The following is a 21,332-nucleotide window of genomic DNA, read 5'->3' on the forward strand; positions in this document are numbered from 1 at the left end:
AGTGGAGAAGAGTCCTTTCAAGATTTGGAGCCAAACTCAGGGCTTTAATTGGGGTTTGTATAGACTGAGCAGAATTCTCTCACTCAAGGTGTTCAGCAAATCATTCAGTCGAGGAACTGCTGAGTAGCCATTGCCAAAGAAATGAGAAGCAGCAGTTAGGAATATGCCTAATTTTTTACTAGAGGTCATTTAGGAGAGGCAGGGAAGTCACTAGAAGGTAATAACGCAAGTGTGTCTGTCTTCCTCCTGACAGTGACAAATCTAATTTAAAGAAATGTTTTTAGCTAACATGCTGATCAGTGTGAACCTTTCCAGATAATGAAATACTGAGTTACGATGCCCTTGATGGCTGTGTCTGAACAGTGCACGGTCTCTTCTAGTAGATTCTGATGCTCTGCTTCAGGAGTAGCTTTGCAGTATTTATTTCAAGTCCTTAAGGACTACTTAAACATTAGTTTTTTAGTCTGTAGATTTTCAGTTTTGAGAATCAATGATGACTCTTTGATGTAGAAACCATAATTTAATCTTTAGACAAACAAACATGGAATGACACAGGATGCCTTGTTTTCCTAGGACAAGGATGAGACTGAAACCGTTAAACCGGTACAGGACTTGGAAATGTACAGTGGTAACGCGGTTCCTGAAAGTATTAGATCTGATGCGTCTGATCAAGAAGAAGATGAGGAAAGCGAAAGCGGTCCCGTGGCAATAAGTAAGTGGTTTTTGTAGCTCATTATTCAATGTTTTCAGTGTAAGTTTTGACCAACTAATTTTACATCAGGATTTGCATGAAGTACTTCTGTACTTCACCTTACCTCACAGATTTTCTAGTTGTGTCTTTTCTAGTGGAAGTTTTCCAGTACTCTGTTTATTAGTGTCGTGTCAAGGGTTAAACATTCCAGTTAGAGGAGCTTTTGTTCTTTGTAACCAGTAGATCTGTAGAAACACATGTTGGAATCTGATTCACTGCTTAAGTTACACATCCTGTCTCAGCTAAACTTAAAGTTTCTCAACCTGTAACCTGAAGGATGTGAAAGCTGCTGAAATTTTTTGCAGTTTTGCATTTAAATGATGGTTTTTGAATGTGCTTTTCTTTAAGCTTGCATATTTTTAATAAATTTTTTGGTCCTGTTTGTTGTCTTACACCAACTACTCATGGCTTTGTTTCCCTTATATTTACATTCTTCACACTAGCTTGTTTAGTAACTTAGATACTTCACACCAACTCAGTGGTGTGTGTTGGTAATCGAGCTTATGTGGAGCATATGGATCTTTTCAAGAAAGTCATCATTGAACCTTAATTTAGAAGAGTGTTTTCAAGTATGAGTTATAACTGATTGTTGCAGTAAATTCCCCAAAGGAATTTGGATTTTGTTGCCTGACTTTTGCTCTGTCAATATGTTAATCCAATATGGAGATTGTTTTACGTTGATTTGCTTTCAGGTTTATCAAAAGCAGAAACCCAAGCCCTGACTAACTATGGCAGTGGAGAAGATGAGAACGAAGATGAAGAAATAGACTTTGAGGAAGGGCCTGTTGATGTGCAGACATCACTACAAGCCAGCAGTGAAACAACAACTGAAAATGAACAGGTACACCAGAGTTGTGAACACAGAGCAAACCTATTTTCAGACAAATCTCTGTATGTAACACTGGTTTTTCTTGTTGCACTGTTCTCATACTAACAAAAGTAAAAGAATGATATAAGGAATCACATGAAAGCCATAGCTGCTACATGCGAAATATCTACTGCTCATTCCCCACCTGAATTTATTATTGGTGTGGCTGATGCCAGAACTGATGGATGAATGCACACGAAATTACTGTTTAAATTTGCTTTCAGAGAGAGAGAATGTTAAGCTGCAGTAGAAAAGGTTAACTTTTAAAAAAAGCATCAAGTTTTAAATTGTTTACTGGTTCTTCCTCTGTTTGCTAACATTAAGTTCTAATTGGGCTTTCCTATGCAGAAGCCATTGACTCTTGTATTGTAGCATGACTCTGCCTTTCTCTTTCCTCTTCATTGTGTAATACATTTTTCTAGAACAATGGTGAAATGTTATTGGCTTTTCTATTGTCATTTCACTGTTAGTTTCTTTCAGAACATTTGGATGTGTGTGACCTGGTTCTGGAGACATGTCAATTCTTTACATTTCAGTAAATAAGATTGACTTCTGAGTCTTTTGAAACTTCGGTTTACTCAAGAGCTACTAACATTTAGGCAAGGATGTAACTGGAACATTTTACTTTCAAGGCTAAAACAAAAGATCTTTTTCAGTGGAACTGAAACCTGGGAACTACTATACTGAAAATAAAATTAAATTCTTAGATAAAACACACATATTGGTGTTAATAGTTTCTTAAACGGTGGTTGACCAGCTGAAGAGCAGAGTAGAACTTGCTATCTTTATTTCAAACTAGTTGAAAGACAAAGGCATGGAGCAAGTGTACAGTGTGTTTCTAGTTAGCAGGGAAGAATAAATTAGCCAATAAGCTACGAAGCTGATTAGTTGAATTTGTTCTAACTTGTTTTCATCTTCCTCAATAGACTTCAAACCAAGAGCTGAGTAAGACAAAAAGCAGTGAGATCTTGTCATCAGAACAAGAGTCTGTTAATGTTAAAGGTAAGCCGAGTACACAGTAACTGAGAAACTAACACTTCTGTATGAGTTTGTGTATTGTGAGAATTATCTTGGACAGTGCCTGTGAGATATATATATAAGTAAGAGAAAGAACATCAGTGTTGCAACAGTTTACTGGGCTGGGTTTTCTTCATGGAACTGTAAAAGTTGACTAGAAATATCTGTGTTGATACAGACACAGCAAACCTTTTAGAAAGAAATAAATGTGGTTTTGCTGCTTGACAATAGTGTGAATTTCAGTTGATTGTTGCAGCCTTTAGCACACAACTGTAGCAGAGTTAATTTGTCTGTTCCAATATTTGGATGTTTAGATTTGTCTAGTACTTGCCTTTTCTGCTACTACCATTTCCTAGCAATTGAAATCGCTTTATATTTTTCTGTGAGAAGATTATATTCTGCCTTGTAACTGATTTAAGAACCAAGAAATCATTTTCTGCCAAAAGACAGAAATGCTACCATGTGGTATGAATCTTACTTATAATCTAACTGTTGCTACCTCCTTTTCTTGTGTTTTTCTGTTGCAAATACTGGTTTTGTTCTTGGTCTTTTTTTCGTAGACTAAAGCAGTATTTGAGTAGATTCTGTGTTGCCACAAGAATGTGGCAAAATGCTAAGGAATTTATTGTTTTGTATTATATCTCTTACTGTAAAATATTCATTTAAGGCATAAAGTCATATATTTCTGGATGTTGGGTTTTAGTTGGTTTGGTTTGGGGATTGTTTTTTTGGGGGGTTTTTTGGGTTGTTTTTTTTTTTTTTTTAAAGCTGTATCAATTCAGAAGTTTTTAAGTCAGATACTGTCTTGTGATACTTGCTGATACTTCAGCGTATGAGAGTATTAGTAACTGATGTTTTATGTCAGACTAATTCACTTTCTCATTTGTAGCTTTGAATAATAATTTTTTTTAAAAGTAATAATAATCTGGGATTTTCGTATGCTCAGAATCTTTTATTATCTCTGCCTAGTTAAAATGTAGTTTTGTGATTTTAGGTGAACAAGATGTGGCTCCAATTTTGCCTCATTATCTCAATGTCATGGAGAATACGCCACCTTTAACAGTCCATACCCCGGAATCCTGTATAACAACCAGTATGAAAACAGAAGAATCGAGTTCATCTTCACCAGGAAAGGAAACTCAAACGCTGGATACAACGTGTGTAGGAAACAAATCATCTGCTGCAAGTTCTGACAGCTCCATGGCCGGCAGCCCTGATACAGAGTCACCTGTGTTGGTGAATGAATTTGTACGTATATTTCAGAGAAGAGACATCCAAGAGAAAATAGAAGCTTTTTTCTATTTCAGTGTTACTTCTAATTTTCCAGTCTTGTTCAGTTGTCATTTGCAAATTCAATATGGGCACTGCTTTTTGATTAACTCTATTACACTAGTCAAAAATCTAGTTTTGGAGTGAAAATAAAACAAAGTAGCCCTATTCTCTGAAACATCACTATTTTTTCTTAACAGGAAGCTGGTTCTGGGAATGTCAGTCAAAAATCTGATGAAGATGATTTTGTGAAAGTTGAAGACTTGCCCCTGAAACTTGCAGTGTATTCAGAGGTATTTTTCTATTGATTGTGGGGTGGTTGTTTAGAAGTGCACACCCTAAATGTCTTAACTTTTACTGCTGTCTAGATAATTATCTGGAATTTTAAGTTTTGCTTTATCTGTTACAAAGGCAGATTTAATGAAGAAAATGGCAACGGAGGCTCAAACCAACAGTTTGTCTGATGAATTACTGGATGGAGGTGGAGCTCAAGATCAAGAATTAGTAGGAGATGCCCAAACTCTGAAAGAACCTGGTAAAGATGATTTTCTAAATCCTTTACACCTACACGGGAAACGCTTGGCAGTGGCCTAGAATTTAAATATCTTGTTACCGCTGATTGAAGTAAGCAGTTATCGTAGTGCTGAAAGAAGATGATGCTTTTTTGTTATCATGCATTTGAAAATGATATATTGATATGAAGGGATTTTGCCTTCCATGTTCCTTCTATATACTTCTGGTTAGATTTTGTGGCTAATAAAGCAATAAAACTTACCATATTTAAAATGCATGTTATAATTTAATGTTTTTGAAACTTATTAAAATGGAATAGTAGTTTTGTTCCTTGTAATACAAGCTTGGGTTTAAAAATATTACAAATTCTAATTGTTATTATCTGATTTAATAACACTCAATATGATTTGCTGTCAGACTGCTCACTGTTTTTGTAATAGAAAAGTTCAAGAGACTTTTCAGAACAGTGAAATAATCTCTTCAGGGAAAAGAAAATTATTTTTTTATATGAAGCACACAATGAGGTATAATAAAATTCCAGTGTGTATGACAGCAATAAACGTTTGTCTCTGTCATGAAACAGTATTTATGCAGCTACAAGAACTTAATGGTAATGCAGGTCAAAGAAACTTTTTCTTTTTTAAATGTTGATATTGTGATGCTTAGAAGGAGTTGAAATGTGATCAAGAGCTGCGTTTGCCTTGTCGCTGACAGACAGTAATGAATGTATTCTTTTACAGAAACTTTTGGAGCTCAGAGCGCATAAGAATAACCTGAAGATACCTGCATTTATAGACTCCATGTATACAAAAGCGTATGGAAGATCAGCACTAATTTCCCAGAATTCTGGAAGTGTATAAAAATGTAAAATTTTGGACACACTGCCTCTTAGGCATAGGTATGCTAACTTCCGCCTGGGGCAGCTGGGACAGCTGGAGCTGAATCCTCTTCTATTCAGTTTTGCTGCACTGTTCTTTTTCCGTCTTAATCTTTTTTTATTTTTTATTGTGACTTGTTTAGTAATTTTAAAATTGTTCCAAATGGTAGTTTTAAATAAAGTTGGACTTGTCTGTAAATTTGTCTTTTGAAAAATTTTCCTCTGCCTTAACAAAACAGAGTGCAGAGTTTGCTGTTGGAAGCTAAGTGGCTTGAGGCGTTGGCGTGTTTGTAGTGGTTTGTTACTCCTCTTTAGAGAAACACTGCGGACTTTTCTGGGACAAGAAATTCTTGTTTCTTCTTTTCCAACTTCTGCAAAGGTGTCTACACCTTCTATGAGGTGTAGACACAGTACACACCTACATATTGCCTTTGTAGCCTAAGTCTGTATAAAAAGAAAACAAAACTTCCTCTTCTTGGCCTGTGGAATTAATTCCTAGCAGCACATTTATCCAAGATGAAGTAAATTCCCTTTTTTTTGTAGTTAACTGCAGAAACCATCTGTGTTTTACTGCATTTTCTGCCTTGCGCTTTCAGTATGCAAAGGGATAAACCTGTCTGAAAACGTGCGTATCCTTTCACATGTAACACTTCAAATTGCTGCAGTTGAAAGCCTGTAGGACTTGTTCCTAAAGTATTTGACTTTGTAAAGGGTTTTCACGTAGGAAGGAAGAAATGTAGGAAAATACGATTAAAGTTAATATTTAAATACAACAGTTAAAATCAGCGCCTGATGAAGTCTCATGGCAAAGGCGGAATTAGGACTGCAGAAAAGTAGATGAGAAAGCTTGAACCAGAACAAAAATTTCCTTGCTTTTTTCAGATCAGAGTTGGAAATAACAGTAAGTTGTAAAATCAAGCTGGAAATAGCTTATTCAGCAGATCCACTGCATTAGAGAGATCCTGCTTACCTTAAGCAAGCAGAAGGCTTTTCCCAAAGCAGTTCAAATGCAACCGTCACCTTGAATTCAGGCCTGTCTTCCTTTGAGGTTAGTGTAATAACAGGGCTCTGTGCTGTGGGAGACAGGCTAGTGCCAGTGAAGCCAAAATATGCCTGAAGTTTGAATAAAATGAGTGAGATTCTTCTGTGATTTCTTTTTTTTTGTTTGTTTGTTCCGAGTGGCTCCAGGTTTTAGGAGTGAATTTTGAAATGGCAGATTACAATCACATAACCTTTAATCTCCAAAGAGGGAAGTATAATAAAAGGTTTGAACGTGTCTTAGTTACTGCGCAGGCTTTAAACTCATGGGGATACTGTATGCAGGAAAAACTTGACAATTTTGAGGACAGAAGAAATATGTTGTGCCAAAGGCAAACCTGTGAAAGTGAAACAAAGCTTTTAATCACTAACTTGGCACAAGAATCATTCAGTAAATTTAAGACTATATTTCCATAAAGAATAAGAAGAATATTTGTGCATATTTGAGAGAAATCTAGCTTATTTAGTAAATCATTAAACTCTAAAGCTCATGAAATAGCATGAGCACATACCTTTCCTGAATTCTTGCCCTGAAATGGTGTTTCTTTGGTCATGCGTTCTCTCTACCCTTTCTTCATAGGGTGGTTGAGGTTGGCAGGGACCTCTGGAGGTCATCTTGTCCAACCCCCCTGCTACAGCAGGGCCATGCAGAACCGGTTGCCCAGGGCTATGCCCAGGTGGCTTTTGAGTACCTCCAAGGATGGAGACTCTACAAGGACTTTAGGGAACCTGTGCCAGTGCTCAGTCACACAGTCAAAAAGTGTTTCCTGACATTGAGGGAACCTCCTGTGAGCATTGGATAATGGAAGTTGACTACAGGGGCACAAATAATGGAATTGCTGAAGAAGTTAAGTGCTCTCTTACATTCTGATGTGAGTCCTTCTATGCATATGTAGTTCAGTTCAAGTAGAATGTGTTTTTCAGTGGTAGTAGAGAAGGTTTTGCTTAAAAAAATTATAGGAGAGTGTGTGTAGGAGAGATGAGCAGCAGAGTCTTCTGGTTGATCCATGGCTTGCTTCCTTACTAATCTGTGCCACATTTCACTGTCCAGTATCCATTGCACAGTTCGTGACTTCAGAGACGGCTCTGGGGAGCAATGAGTACAATGATTTTTTTGAGATGGAAGTTAAGAGGCCAGAGCTGGTTTTCTTCTGTAGCTGACACAGTTTAGTGACAGCTCGTCCCCTGTATAACACCCACCTGTTAACTGTTGTGCAGCAAATGACCTGACAAACAACAGAACACAAGGTACAGAGTGAAACCAAGCCCTGTTGGGCTTCTGTTCATTTTCAGTACTGGAAGTGTCTGCTACTTCTGGGAGGGAGGTGGAGTCATTGATTTCTTCCAATAGATTGCAACGGTGCTTTTGAAACTTTTATTTTCATCACACCCCATTGTATCCCAAAATGATTCATGCTCCAAAACTAATTACAGCATCCACAAAACCTAAGCATTAAGACAACAGAAAAACCCATCGTAACTTTGGGTTGCTTTTGCTGCAACGCTAGTGTTTTGAACTGTAGTTATTTCTACAGGATTGCTACCTTATGTAACAACAAGGAGTTCAAACAAAACTTAACCCTTCACTGGTAAACTTTGAAGAACATAAATTAAACTGTAAGACACTCTTATTTCAAGAGAAGCCTTCACCCATTCCCTACAGGTTTGATATTCATGGAGTATTCATTCAAAGACCGACTGGAACATTTCTTGCCCAACTTTTATATAAGCTTCTCTCTCTTCGTTTGTCATGAGGGACACAAGCTCTGGGTTTTCGCTGACTTCGCCATATGACCGCAGCTGACCGGCCACCATCAACATTGGGCCTTGTGTCTCCTGTTCCTCTTGGTCGGAGCTGCTGCCTCCTGCTTTCGCTCCTGCTCCTCTTGAGCGCTTGGGGTCTTCTTCAGACTCGCTGCTGTCACTGCCCAAGGCGGGGAGGTCGCTTTTGGTGACAGGAGCCTGGTCTGTGCTGGACGATGACTTGGATTCGTGGATCAGAAGAGTCTTGATGATTTCGTTATCGGTGACGGTTTCTTTAACGCTTTCTTCAGTTTCTTCAGAAGCCTTTACTCCTAATACACAGCACTAAGTGTTAGAGGTGTCAGTAGTTGACAGTTACCACAGGCGTCCTCCGTACACTGTTTTTTCTACTCTGGATCTTATTTTACCCACACTTTAGAATTCTCCTGAAACTGCAGATGGTTCCAAGAGCTTTAAATATTACCACTGTACGGTTACAGTGCACAGGTACAGCCAGAAATTTCAGGACCTGGTACCCGACCTCTTGGCTTTGGGAATACTACCTAAATCAGCCTAAAGACTAGTTTTTAGAAACTAAGATCTGATTGCCGCTGGTGCAGAATTGAAGCATTACTCTACATTCTAAGCCAAGCTCACTACATTTTTGATAGGAAAGCTGTATTTAAGTATTTGCTGAAAGCTGAACTTAAGTAATTGATAATGCTTAAAACTTACCGACGCTGTCGCTGGTGACTGTTGTTGCTCCTTCCACGGTGCTCTCTGACATCCAGATGGGTTGCTCTTTAGTTGCTTTCTCTCTCGTTTTCTTCTTGGGCTCAGAGTCTTGGACGTCAATGACCAAGTTTTGGGTGTACATATTGCCGAAAGAGGAACTTCTGGTAGCCCATTTTTCAGGTCGACTGCAAGATTCCAGCACGCTGGAGCCCGCCTTCTGATCAAAGCTGAATGAAACGCCACCCGTTTTGGACAGGTTAAATACAGGCAAGACACCCTTCCCTCCAATTCCCAGTCAAAAAAGACCCCCAAAAAGCCTGTTTTGTCAGCAGACTGGCTTTAACGAGTGCTCTGTATTAAAACAATTTGCATTCCCATCACCTCATCCCAGAGATAACTGGTTTTGGCATGGTCTCTTCCCTGGATGGAGCACACTCATACAGAATCATTATGTTCTCCCAGGAAGAACATATTAGCCAAAGGAGAAGTCTGTAAAATTACTCCTTAAAACCAAAAATGCAGCAAAATTAAAACTATAAAAGCATAACAGTAATTTAGAATGCCTTGAATATTACAGACTTCTTCATCGAGCAGCTGACAGCACCGAACAAAGCAGAATGGAGTGGAAAGTAGGTTGCATTTCAAAGATTTTACAACTGGAAGGCTGTTGGGGGGTTTTGTGTTGATGAGAAGCCCTAGGGTTGTGTTTATACCTTTCTGATAATTCAGGTATTTCTGTTGGCGGGGGCTCCAGCAGGTCGTACGGCAGAACCACGTCCTCGACCTCCCGCAGCAGCATGAAGACGGGCTCGATCTGCTCGTTGAATTTTGCCACCATGGTCCGAGCGTCCCTCTTGGGAAGGGCTGAGGCATCTTCCTCTACCTCAGTGTTGCAGTAGGTGCAGCGGAAAGTCTCTGCAACGTTACCCAGAGCGGAAATTCTCACATTCAAAGGATGCAGGAGATGAGCAGCACCTTGTCAAGAAATCCACAGCCTGGACAATCACCCAGATGTTCTCACTGCGCTGGACTTTATCCAATTGTTCACAACAACAAGGGGAACCGAACTAATACAGGCAAGTCAGGGGGTGAGGAGGGGGATGTTTTTGTTCTCTTGGGTTTGTTTTTATTTATTTTATTTCTTGTTAGGAGGACAGATATTCACACACTTGCCATGCAAGACAGAAATATCTATATTGGGGGGGAGGGGGGGAATTAAGATGGAGTGCCATCAGGTAGTAAGGTTTATTATTTTTTTCTTCTCCGATCTCATCTTTTTCACAGTTTGTAACGTAAGAAAAGACATTTGTGAGGATAAGTAGCATCTGGTTTTAGCTGTTAGGAATTCTAAAGCTCAAAGAGACTCATTTAGAGTCACAACAAATGCTAAAAACATGATATTTTTTTTTTTTTGCTTATAACATAAATATAGAATTAAAGCCTATTCTGTTAAAATCTGTCAGCAGCCTCGACGTTTGCATTTCAGTAACTTGCCAGAGTCCCTCCATTTAGAACACAGGGGTGATTTTGGTAAGTGACATCACACCAACTTCACCTCTGACCTTTGAAGTTGGTCACACGGAGCAGAGTTCACCCTCCCTGGCTCTGGCCTCCGTTCCAGGTACCGTGACCCAGACGTTAACACCGCGCCTGCACTGTCACGTGTTACAATATGATGGCATTTCAACCCATTTTGAAAGAATGCTCTGTATTTGGTTATTTTGATTCCAGAGAAGAGAAACCCGCAAGCCCCGATGCTACTTCTGCCGTGGATGCATCATGGTGCCCTGGGAGGAGCCTGAACTTCCTCGTTCCCAGCAGAGGAGGGACAGAATGATGCTAATTGCCGCTCCTGCATGGTGCTGATTGCGGTAGGTGCCTGCAAAAGGCTCTCTATCCATCTGGTCCCACTCTTCCCTCAGAAGAGCTGAACACAGGAACAGATTAACTAATTCAAAACAGGGTAAAAGGAGTATCATGTTCTCATTTCGTTATGAGGAAGTGGGACTCGTGAGACTGGGATCTGAGTAATCTCAGCCGAGGTTAAGCATCTTGTTCCCAGCAAAGCTGAAGGCCTGAGAGCTGATGCCCAACCCCAACTCACATATTCAAGATTATTCTTCCTCTTGCTTGGCCTGTTCTACGGAGACGGCTTTTTCTCCTACCCTCACCTCCCAGCTTCTCCCATCCCAGGCCCATGCCCACCAGCAAACAAGCGGTATATCCAAACAAATACAACCTTATTGCAAAGTTCACCCAGGAGCCAGTTTTGTGCAGTCAGAGCTATTCTTTAAGATAAGGGCAAATAAGCAATATAAGGGACATACCTGTGAACACATCAAAGAGCTGATTGACTTCCAGGTCCGTGTAAGTGCTGGAGCAAGACGGGCATTTGAAGGAGGACCTGGTGGTTGAATCCCGCTCGTCCGCCTCGATTTTCCGGCGAATGTGATCCAGTTTGTATTTCACCACGTCCACCAGCACCTTGTAGTTGATGTAGTAGTAATTGTGCCTCGTGCTCTTCCCGTTGGGCCCCGTTTCCACTCGCATCCGCAGCTTCACCAGCTTGTCCGCCTTGAGGGTGTTGAGGACGGTGCGCAGTTGCTTCCGCTCGTACTTGAGCAGCTGCAGCAAGTCATCCTCCTTCACGCAGGGGTAGCGGATCAGCACATCCAGGGCCAGGGAATACTCCACTCCGTAAAAACCACGCACTATGTATTTGGCCAAGCGCTTTAAGGGTGCTGGCACCTCCGTGATAACGCTTTGCTCTTCCATCAGGACGCGAAACGCTGTGGGGAAAAAGGGCTGTGAAACAAAGAGAAGGGAGAGGAGCCACAATGAACCCTTCTCGGCGCTTGCAGGCAGGTAGGGAGCAGGTCATCTGCTGTCTGCACTTCTGCAAGAGTCCCCACCGAACAGGTAAATCTAAAATCCCCAACCAGCATCTGGGGACAGGCAAGGTATCGATAGATTTGTTCCACCACATTACATCACGGTGGAACACTTGCAGCAGAACGTTTTCCTCCTTAGTGTTCTTCTCCCCTGTAGAAATAAGGTTTCTGGCAATAACCTATTCCCATTAACTAGAATGTAACTCATTTTCATCAGTCCAGCTGTCCTAACTCTTTCTTATTTGTAAGGAGTGGAGGGAGATGAAAAAAAATTGAGGTATGTTTCAATAAAGCCACATCCCAATTCCCTTCTTTGAGGCATGTTAAAATCCCACAGTATTGTTGATACCACAGCCTCTGGCCAGATGGCTTTGCAGGGAACCATACGAGGTGCAGCCAGATGGTGCTGCTGGAGCCACTGGGTCCAAGGGTGGGCTTGTGGTGGGACGGTGTGTTATGGCATGGTGCATGGCCAGCACTGGCACCCACTGCTGAGGGGCACCTTGCTCAAGCCCAGGTAACTGCATATCACTACATAGAGCTTCCAGATGACCATCAGAAAGGCTGGTTAAACCAACAAATCCTGTCTGCAGTAGCCTTGTAGTCAAGCCGTAACTAAATTTGCCTCTCAGAGGGAAAGCGCTGCCTTTGGTGTAACCCAAACCAAACGTAAGCCTGCTGGTCTGAGGCTCAACACCCCGAAGGCGCCAGCACCACACTGAGCTGGATTTCCCACAGGAAGAGTTGGGGAACACTGGAATAGGCTGCCCAGGGAGCAGGTCGAGTTTCCCTACTTCAACTGGAGAAGAGCCTGAGCTGGCTGACCTGGCCTTGTGACTAGTTGTGCCATGAGCAAGGGTTGGACCAGACAGTCTCCAGAGGTCCTGGCCAACCTAAATTCTTCCATTGTGTTCCAAGACAGTTAAATGTAACCACAGTCAGGAGAGAAGCTTTGGGAACATCAGTCAGTCCCTGGGGAGTCCTCCTCAGACTGTAAGAAGAGTGCTTCTGTGATGTTTTTCACAAAAACCTTGAGGAGGAAGCAAATTTTTTTGTTATTATTATTATAGTTTTACTCTTTCACTTCTCCTTTGCCCTCATCCTCAAAAGAGTTCTAACTGAACAGTGCTCCTGACTGTCATGTGTTGGCGTAGCTCATCGCATGACTAGAGAGACAAGATTCCCTTCACCGGGTGGGAAAGCACAGGACCTTGAGCTGGTGTTCAACCAAGTCTCCCAGAAGCTAAATCCTGTTCTTGCTGCCAGTCAAGCCCCAGCAAGGGTATGACACACCGTCCGAGCATGCCCATGCAGATGCATCGCTGGTGGGGCAGGGACATCCTCTAGTCAAGAGTCAGGAACTCCATCTGCTGACAAGAGAAGTTTAATAAAATCTTTGTGACTGCAATCACATCTCCATCTCTTTCCTTGATGGATGGGCTGCCTCAAGCTGCCGGTGCCTTTTCTGCCAGATAAAACCCTGTGCAGACCTGCTGGATTACAAGTCCCTGAGCACAGTGGTTGTCCTTGAGCCACTTGACGATGTTCACGCCCCAGCTGTGCTCAGCAGCCAGTTTTCCTTTCCACAGCAAGGGCTCCTTGCTCTCAGAGCTGCGTAGGCTTGAAGTAGGATAAGGGGATGCAGAGGAGATGATCTATTGAGAACAGCCAAGGAGCCAAGGACAGCAGAGGAGCTGCCAGTGTGCAGGAGAGCTTGGATTTACTGCTCTGGACCTGGGGCTATGGGCTGGATTCCCACATCTGGATTCTCCAGCATTTTAACCCCGGGGCTCTTGAGCATAAGACACAAGATTTCTGGAGCACAGACAAACATCAGACTTCTTCTGCCAAAGAATACACTAATTTATGCTAAAGACTCATGTTTTTCCTCTTTCTGGCCTCACAAATTCAGAATTTGTTTCTATGCAGTGGCTTATACTCAGCAGGAATGTCCGACACACGGTGTTCTCAGCCAGCTCTAGAGATCAGGAGTGTGGCGTTGAGTCTCAACAGACTCTGGAGAGCCCTGAGCCTTGTCCTTCTCCACCATGGTCAAGTAGCCCAGAGAACGGAGGCACCGAAGCCTCCAGTACGAGCCCAAGGAATGCAGCCATCACCTGTTTCTGTGGTCTGATGGGTCCAGCCCCAGCATCCATGTGGGATACAGTACTGGTCACATGCATCAGTCTGGGCCAGCATCTCCAAAAGGGCTGAGGTGGCCCCTGTGTGGGTCAGTTTTATATGGATGCCATTTGGATTGTGGGACTACTCAAAAAAAGAACAAAACCACTTCTGCACCCAGTCCTTGGCTAATGGGGGCAGAACCCTTGACGCTCAAAGGACTTGCACCAGGAGCAGGTCTCATGACTGTTTTTTTTTCTTACCCCAAGTCAAATACGGAATGAAACCATTTCAAAGGGAGCGTGATAAGTTGATAACATCGTTAAGGAAGGAGCAGGACCTGAACTGGAAGCCTGAGGTTTGCTGACCTATCAGTTCTCCGGATGTCTCCTTAGCCCCGACTCGCCTTGTGTACCCGCATCTCTACAGCTCTCAAGGGCCGGGAAGTCTGGGCTGCGCTCAAGTGCTTCCTGGCGCCTTGATGTTAAAAGCTCTTCAGGTCTTACAACCAGGTAAAGTATTCAGGGAAATGAAAAAAAAAAAAACACAAACAACAAACCCAACCCAAAACCCCAGAATCAAAAACCACCCACAAAAAACCCCCACCACCCCCGCACAACAGAACCCTCCCCCCCCCCATACATACACACCTGGTGTAAATATCATTAATAAATCCTGGAAGAAAAGCTTTTCTCAACAAGAAATCCATAGAGCCCACTGTCCATTGGCTGTGAAAATTTAGCTGTGCAAAACTTTGATTCAATGTAAAAGAAAATGGCTTTCTTTTACAAAAATGGCTGAGTTTTCCCCAAATAAAGAACATTCATAGAAAATACAAACCCCTCCGTAAGTGTTCCCTTAAGCTGCAAAAGAACCAAAACTGTATGTGTTTTAATAGTAAAAACTACATAAAACCAGAACTTGGGGGGAAGCTTTCTCTACGTTGCAGTGGTTTATTTGAGGCTGTATTTCTCCAGGCCATTGAAAAACCTTTCCATTTTACAATCTGAAGTCCTGCAGTTCAGGAAAATGGCTGATTTTTTAAAAGCTGTTGCATAGTTTCCAGTTTGCCGGCAGCAGTTCTCCTCTAAGAGGAGCTTGAGGCCCCACACCTGAAGGAGGTGAGGAGGAAGAGGAGCAGCTCCCTGCAGAGAGAGAAGGGCTTTAAACAGGAACCTGCTCTGCAGCTCAGCTGTGCTCTGCATTAAGGAGACAGGTATTTTGCTACTTGGTAGATTTTTTTTTTTCCCCTTTTTCCCAGCTGACAGCATGTATGGACAAGATATGTTCCAAATCACAGCCTATATTCTAACTTTAGCTGCTTTTAGAGTACTTGTTTTCTCAAAAGTAGGGGCTACCTTCTTATTACATCAATTATTTTTAAGATTCTTCAGTAACTGAGATGCCCGAGAGGCCCTTCTGCTTATAGTTAATGTGGAGCCACTGCAGTCTTCATCAAGGGGAGAGGAACGCAAGGCTTTGTTTCCCCACAAGCAGGAACTACCTTTAGGATCCTCTTTTTCCTTTGGGAAACCCACACGGAGTTGCTCGTTGCGTTGGCGGGCAGCTACCAAAAGCAGAATTTCAAGTTAACAGGCATCATCCAGAGCAAGTTCTGCAAGGTTCCTCTGAAGCCAGTTGCTTAATTAACATTTTACTTGAGCTGCCTGAGAAGGCGAACTATCCATCTCCTGCTTTTAAAGACACTAAACCGGAAAGATTTATTGAAGTAATCTTTTGTCGGCCTTCATATAACCGTATCATTTGGCAATAAGTGTAAATAACCTTATTGTTACCTCTCTTGCACAGGCAGAAAACATCAGGCTGGCATCATGGAAGAATCACTCCTTTCCCAAGAGCTCAAAGTCACTGCAAAACAAGCTTAAGTATTTCCCAGCCTTTTCCTAGACCTATCAGTGATAAGCCCTGATTACCACCCAGCTGCAGCAGGAGGGTCCCCAAATCCCATTTCATTAGCAACCGAGTGAATCCAGCCTGGTGTTGCATCATGATAAAGTTATAAATCCTATTGCTCAACGAAATCCACCTACAAGGGCTGAAAACGTAAGTGACTGCAATCTCTGATCAGCGTTCCCATCAGCGTGACTTTGGGAGACTAAAAGAAACATAATAATTAACTCTTTTTTTGTTGTTGTTGCAAACCGAATATTTAGTATAGGGTAACTTACACGATTTGTCTTTAGAGGCTTTCATAACCAAACCGACCTGGAAACCTTGCAAACACAAAAAAGCTGGGGTTTATATGCTTACTAGTTTTTGCATTTTTACTTATTTTAGTTATTTTTTTCAGGTGATTTATATCTTCAAAAAGAAGCAATTTTTGACTGTGTTTCTCTAGAAGGTAAAGTTATGAATGCTGTTATTTCCTTTTATACACAGACAGCTGTGTTTGTAAACAATAGCGAAATCGGGTTGCCAGACACTGTGCAGTCTGGGGTTAGAATTCTGGGAATTCTCTTAGGTTTGTAATCATCGTGTTCCATCTCAAATCCACGTCTCTTGTCTTTTAATGTATGCAGAGCGGAGGCTGGTGCTCTGCAGGGATGTGACTTAGGTCTCCTGGGTACGTGTTGCAGCATGACCTGTGCTTTCCTCCCCTGCTGCTGGGACTCCCGACTTTCCAGCTTCCCGTGGGGAGCCCCGAGGGTGCGGGAGCCTCTCTCGTCTGCGCGGGGCAGGCTGCGGGACCGGCGGCTGTAAACCTCGCTACAACAGGTAGCGCCTCTGAGAAACGGTCAAAACCAGAAAAGAAACCTCCCGTTTTAGGAGCTGTGGCAAGAATTTAGATTTCAAAACGCTTCACAGCTTCGAGGCTGCAGTTCAGAAACTGCGGGAACGGGTGACTATGAATAAAACCCCTGAGATTAGCTCTGCTCCTGCTTGTGGTTTATAGTAGCAGGGCTTGGTTTCGTGCCTTATGCTGGGGAAAGAAAAAACCCTGCTACTACTCTTTTCTGTTCCATTAAGTAAGAAACTATTTGGCAAGGACTCGCAACTGAGAGGTATAATTGGCATAAATCTGCAACTTTAAAATGTTCACACAAGTGAAATCCAGCGGATGTACCTCATCCCGTATCGTGGTTCTCCGGTATGCGCCTTTCCTGTCGTGTTACGCTAGACAAAGGAAGCAGCGAGACGACCTGCTGGTGCCTGTTGGGTTTAGTCTGTGGGGAATGTTTGCGGTGAACAGTCCCCGCGGGTTTCCTCCCCGAGCGTTTTAAACAGGGAAAGTGGCGTGTAACCTCAGTGCTGTGATTCCTGTGGCGGTTCTCAGCCTGCGCGTGGAGGCGTGGATCCGGATCGCAAGAAAACACAAAACAGCTTTATAAATTAAGGAGGGTGACGGTCTGGCTGGTAGCACGGCGTTCAGACAGGGGAAAGCACGAGCACCCATGCAAGCTGCGGCTGAGCACACCAGGGCAGCCCTGAGGAGAAGGACTTAGGGGTGTTGGTGGATGAGAAGCTCAACGTGAGCCGGCAATGTGCGCTGGCAGCTCAGAAGGACAACCCCATCCCGCGCTGCATCAAAAGCAGCGTGGCCAGCAGGGTGAGGGAGGGGACTCTGCCCCTCTGCTCCTCTCTGGGGAGAGCCCACATGGAGTATTACATCCAGCTCTGGAGTCCTCAGCACAGGAAGGACATAGACCTGTTGGAGCAGGTCCGGAGGAGGCCATGAAGATGCTCAGAGGGCTGGAGCACCTCTGCTATGAGGACAGGCTGAGAGAGTTGGGGTTGTTCAGCCTGGAGAAGAGAAGGCTCCGGGGAGATGTTGGAGCCCCTTCCAGTCCCTAAAGGGGCTACAGGAGAGATGGGGAGGGACTCTTGATCAGGGAGTGGAGCCATAGGATGAGGGGTAATGGATTTAAACTGAAAGAGGGGAGATTTAGATTAGATGTTAGGCAAAAATTCTTTCCTGTGAGGGTGGTGAGGCACTGGAACAGGTTGCCCAGAGAAGCTGTGGCTGCCCCATCCCTGGAAGTGTTCAAGGCCAGGCTGGATGGGGCTTTGAGCAACCTGGTCTAGTGGGAGGTGTCCCTGCCTGTCGCAGGGGGGTTGGAACTGGATGATCTTTAAAGTCCCTTCCAACCCAAACCATTCCATGATTCTAGGGCTGTTTGACAAGGACAGTCAACCTCCCTGCAGCAGAGGTAGACCTCCATGTAGCAAAGGTGCTGCCCGGTATTATCAAGTTGACAGCCCGGTGGCTGCCTGTTTGGCAGTTCTGCAGGGGCTTGTGCTGGGCTGCCTGTATCCTGCAGGAGCAGAAAAGGAGAGAAAATCACAAGCGAAAATAAAAAAACAAAAAACCAAAAAAACCCCAGAAAAAATAAAGTGCGGTTTGATTCCTGACTGCGGGTAACCCTGGCACCGAGGGCCGTGGGAAGCGGGGCTGCTGCCCGTGTGTTGTTGCGACGTTGTGTAACAGGGACGTTACTGAAGGCAGGAGCTGGAGACGGGGCTGGGCAAAGTCTCCTGGCTGCCTCTCAACCCCAGGTGGGTGGCCTGGAGGCTTCTCCCCAGCCGTGTGGGCAAGCGCCACGCTCACAGGCTGCCTGCTGAGGGGGAGGCAGGTAATTAACTGAGCAGTCTCAGGTGGGAGAAATCAAGGCAGAGCCTGATCAGAGGGTGAAGGAGAAGGTCGAAGCGGGTGAAGGTATAATCAAGATCCTGCCAGAGCAAATGCAGAACGTTTCTCCTGTTGGCAGGGCAGAGGTGGGTGTAGATGGCCTGGCGGGAGGCTGTGATCTGCACCTTGGGCAAACGGGAGCTCTTACAACTTGCTTTGTTGTCCTCTCCAGGCCCAACAGCTGCTGTTCTGCCTTCCCCGGACAGGAACGTGGTACGTTCTGCTGTGTCTGATATTCTCCACACCGATACCCAGCCCTCAGGTCAAAAAATACAATCTCTGCTTGTACACTCAAAACAAGAGAACACCAGGGTCACAGTTAAGTGTCCGCATGGAACCTTCTCAGCCAGAACGTGGGTCGTTAATGTTCAGCATCAGCCTGTGGCCCTGAGCCCTGCTTATGGTATGGACCATCCAAAACTCGCACTGAGATGATGATTTTTCTTATCTGTTTTCCTGTGGTGCTCTCCCGTGTTACCTGATTCCATGATCCTTGAAGGCACGCTGGAATCGAACTTTGTTTGAGGGCTTTGGGCCTGTTTTCGGATTAGTTTATGTTGTCATCTCCCTGGTATCTAGTAAGAGAGAGGATATCGTGCCTGAGGATATGGAGCTCTGAGGTACAGAATTTGAAACCGAGATCGCTGAGTAATTCTTTGAGAGCCTGAACTGGGATGTAAAAAAAAAAATTAGGATACATTTTTCAGTACTTTGATCCAGTTGCAGCACAGCTCCCTCCGTCCCGATTGCTGGTGCCATCAATACTTCCGAAACACAGCCGCTGGTGTCACAGGGCGGGCAGGGGCCAAAGACCCCAACCTGGGAGTGAGAATTGGGTTGTCCCAGCAGGTGCTCAGCCCTGCCTGGTCCGTACCACCATCCTCTCTCTTGCAAGGCATTATCTTGTTTACTGCCTTGAAAGCTGGAAGGAAGCAGAAGCCCCTTCTCCATTATTAAGCCACCCCCAATCAGCACAGGAGCACAGCTCGGCCTGTGCGGCGAATGAAAGGAGGGATTTCTCTAAAAAGGAATTTTGGGATCCTACAAAGAGGCTGTATCCCAGCCAAAAAGAAAGGGGAGTCGGCGGCTGCTACGCTTGTTGGCTTCTGGATGGTTCCCTTCACAGCCTTAGCATACTTTTAACTTATATTGCTTTTAAATTTAAAGAATGGTTGCTTGGGATAATAAGTATTTTCAATTTCAGTATTTTTTTCTTAGAGGATCAGGTTAGATTGACTGTCCCTCAGCATATAAACATTTGAAAACATCTAGTCCCAGCAGCTGCTAACCACATGGGCTGCTGTGGGTGGGGAGCACCCCGTTTTGGTGGGGGTTTCGGGTGACTGCAAAGGATGCTTGGTTTGGGGGGTCAGGAGAGGTGGATACTGCAGCTGGGACATCTGCGTATCATAGAATCTTAGAACAGTTTGGGTTGGAAGGGGCCTTAAAGATCATTGAGTTCCAACCCCCTGCCATGGGGCAGGGACACCTCCCACCAGACCAGGTTGCTCAAAGCCCCATCCAGCCTGGCCTTGGACACCTCCAGGGATGGGGCATCCACAGCTTCCCTGGGCAACCTGTTCAACTCCCAGCTGTCTTACTGTTCCATTTTTCTTCTCTCTCCTCTGACATCTCCTGGAGCTCTGGCTCCCGCTCCTCTCTTTTCTTTCCGTTTCCCCTTCTCCTTCCCAGTTCCTTCTACATCTTTCTACGTCTGGTTCAGTCACCTCCTGCAGCGGGACACGGCTGCCTCAGCAGGGCTGTTGCCAGCTCTCGGGACATGCTGCGTGTACATCACGGGAGGCATTCGGGAACGTTTCGGGAATTAAGCTGATGCAAATCATATGTAACTACTCAGTGGCTTAAATACGGGTGTAATGGGGATGGTGGGTGTAGCCTGAGAAAAGGCCACGTCTAACCCAAACCCTCCAGGTACCTCAATTAAAGTTCCGCTTTAAAAACAAGATGGCACTTCAGCACCTCGCTACAACTCAGTGCTCATCATCTATTTGATTTTTTCCTATGGATAAAAATTATTTTCTTTATTTTTCTTCGAGATGAACCATTTTCACTGAAATATAAAGAGAGGAAAAGTCTGTGATGATTTTTTTTTTTTTTTTTTTTCTACATTGGGCATCTGCCTCGTAGCTAGAGAAAGCTGAGCAAGATTAAAAGCCAAGACTAATGGTGGAAAACCTTAAATAAGCCTTATAACTGGAGCTGCCTTAAATACAGAGCGCCCAACAGAGGCAGCCTCACTACAGGGCTGCTTCTACTGCTCCGGCATAAAGGAGAACAAACTTTGCAAAACAAATTAGACCGAGAGAGGTTGTCCCATATACACTTAATATAATTCAGGGCTGATTCACTGCAGATCAGAAAACGTCCCGAGTACGGAGTGTCTCTGTGTCAGCAGACTTGCTCCTTTGTAATTAGCATCCTCTCTTCTAAGTCGGGGAGTGTGGGAGCAGAGTGAGCTACAGAAAACCTTTCAAATCTTTGATACCGCAAGTTATGACGCTCTGAAACTGGCAGGGAACAACCGCGTGGTCTGCTTGCGTCTGGTCCTGGCACCTTGTGCTTCCAGACTTCCCCTCGAACAGTCAAAAGCAGCTTCTTATAAAATGCATGAATATCTGGAGGTTTCTTCCCAAGGCAAACTGTGGTTTCTGCCACCACTTTGACTGAGCGTTATTCTTTCTGGCTCATCTTGTTCTTCTGGTGCAAAGGATGAGAGGTTTTGCTGCTCGGAGACCTTGGGTGTGCCTTTCTCACCAACACTTCTGCTCCTCCAAGAGTAGAAGACAGTCCAGCTGATGATCCGTGGCGTAAGCAGGTGGCCTGCTGTTGCCACTAACAGG

At 44.0% G+C, this 21,332-nt stretch overlaps 2 protein-coding genes across 4 annotated transcripts in view; one reads left to right on the forward strand and one right to left on the reverse strand.

The window, feature by feature from the left end:
• PCM1 (pericentriolar material 1) overlaps positions 1 to 5,504 on the forward strand; it is a 39,544-nt gene extending 34,040 nt beyond the window's left edge. For all 3 annotated transcript variants that reach the window (XM_074154832.1, XM_074154835.1, XM_074154833.1), the window contains 7 exons: positions 574 to 712; positions 1,444 to 1,592; positions 2,546 to 2,621; positions 3,631 to 3,884; positions 4,106 to 4,198; positions 4,317 to 4,440; positions 5,159 to 5,504. In XM_074154832.1, coding sequence (XP_074010933.1) covers positions 574 to 712; positions 1,444 to 1,592; positions 2,546 to 2,621; positions 3,631 to 3,884; positions 4,106 to 4,198; positions 4,317 to 4,440; positions 5,159 to 5,184 — 861 coding nt within the window. In that variant the 3' untranslated portion in view covers positions 5,185 to 5,504. The remainder of the gene's footprint in view (positions 1 to 573; positions 713 to 1,443; positions 1,593 to 2,545; positions 2,622 to 3,630; positions 3,885 to 4,105; positions 4,199 to 4,316; positions 4,441 to 5,158) is intronic.
• Positions 5,505 to 8,016: 2,512 nt separating this feature from the next.
• On the reverse strand, positions 8,017 to 11,641 carry LOC141469392 (general transcription factor IIE subunit 1-like). Its single transcript, XM_074154905.1, has 4 exons — positions 11,139 to 11,641; positions 9,525 to 9,726; positions 8,812 to 9,038; positions 8,017 to 8,408 (listed from the first exon to the last, which is right to left on the reverse strand). The coding sequence occupies exons 1-4, from the start codon at positions 11,584 to 11,586 to the stop codon at positions 8,017 to 8,019; spliced, it is 1,269 nt and encodes a 422-aa protein (XP_074011006.1). The 5' UTR covers positions 11,587 to 11,641.
• Positions 11,642 to 21,332: the final 9,691 nt, after the last annotated feature.

This window comes from Numenius arquata, chromosome 10 (assembly GCF_964106895.1).
Source record: "Numenius arquata chromosome 10, bNumArq3.hap1.1, whole genome shotgun sequence".
Classification (NCBI taxonomy): domain Eukaryota; kingdom Metazoa; phylum Chordata; class Aves; order Charadriiformes; family Scolopacidae; genus Numenius; species Numenius arquata.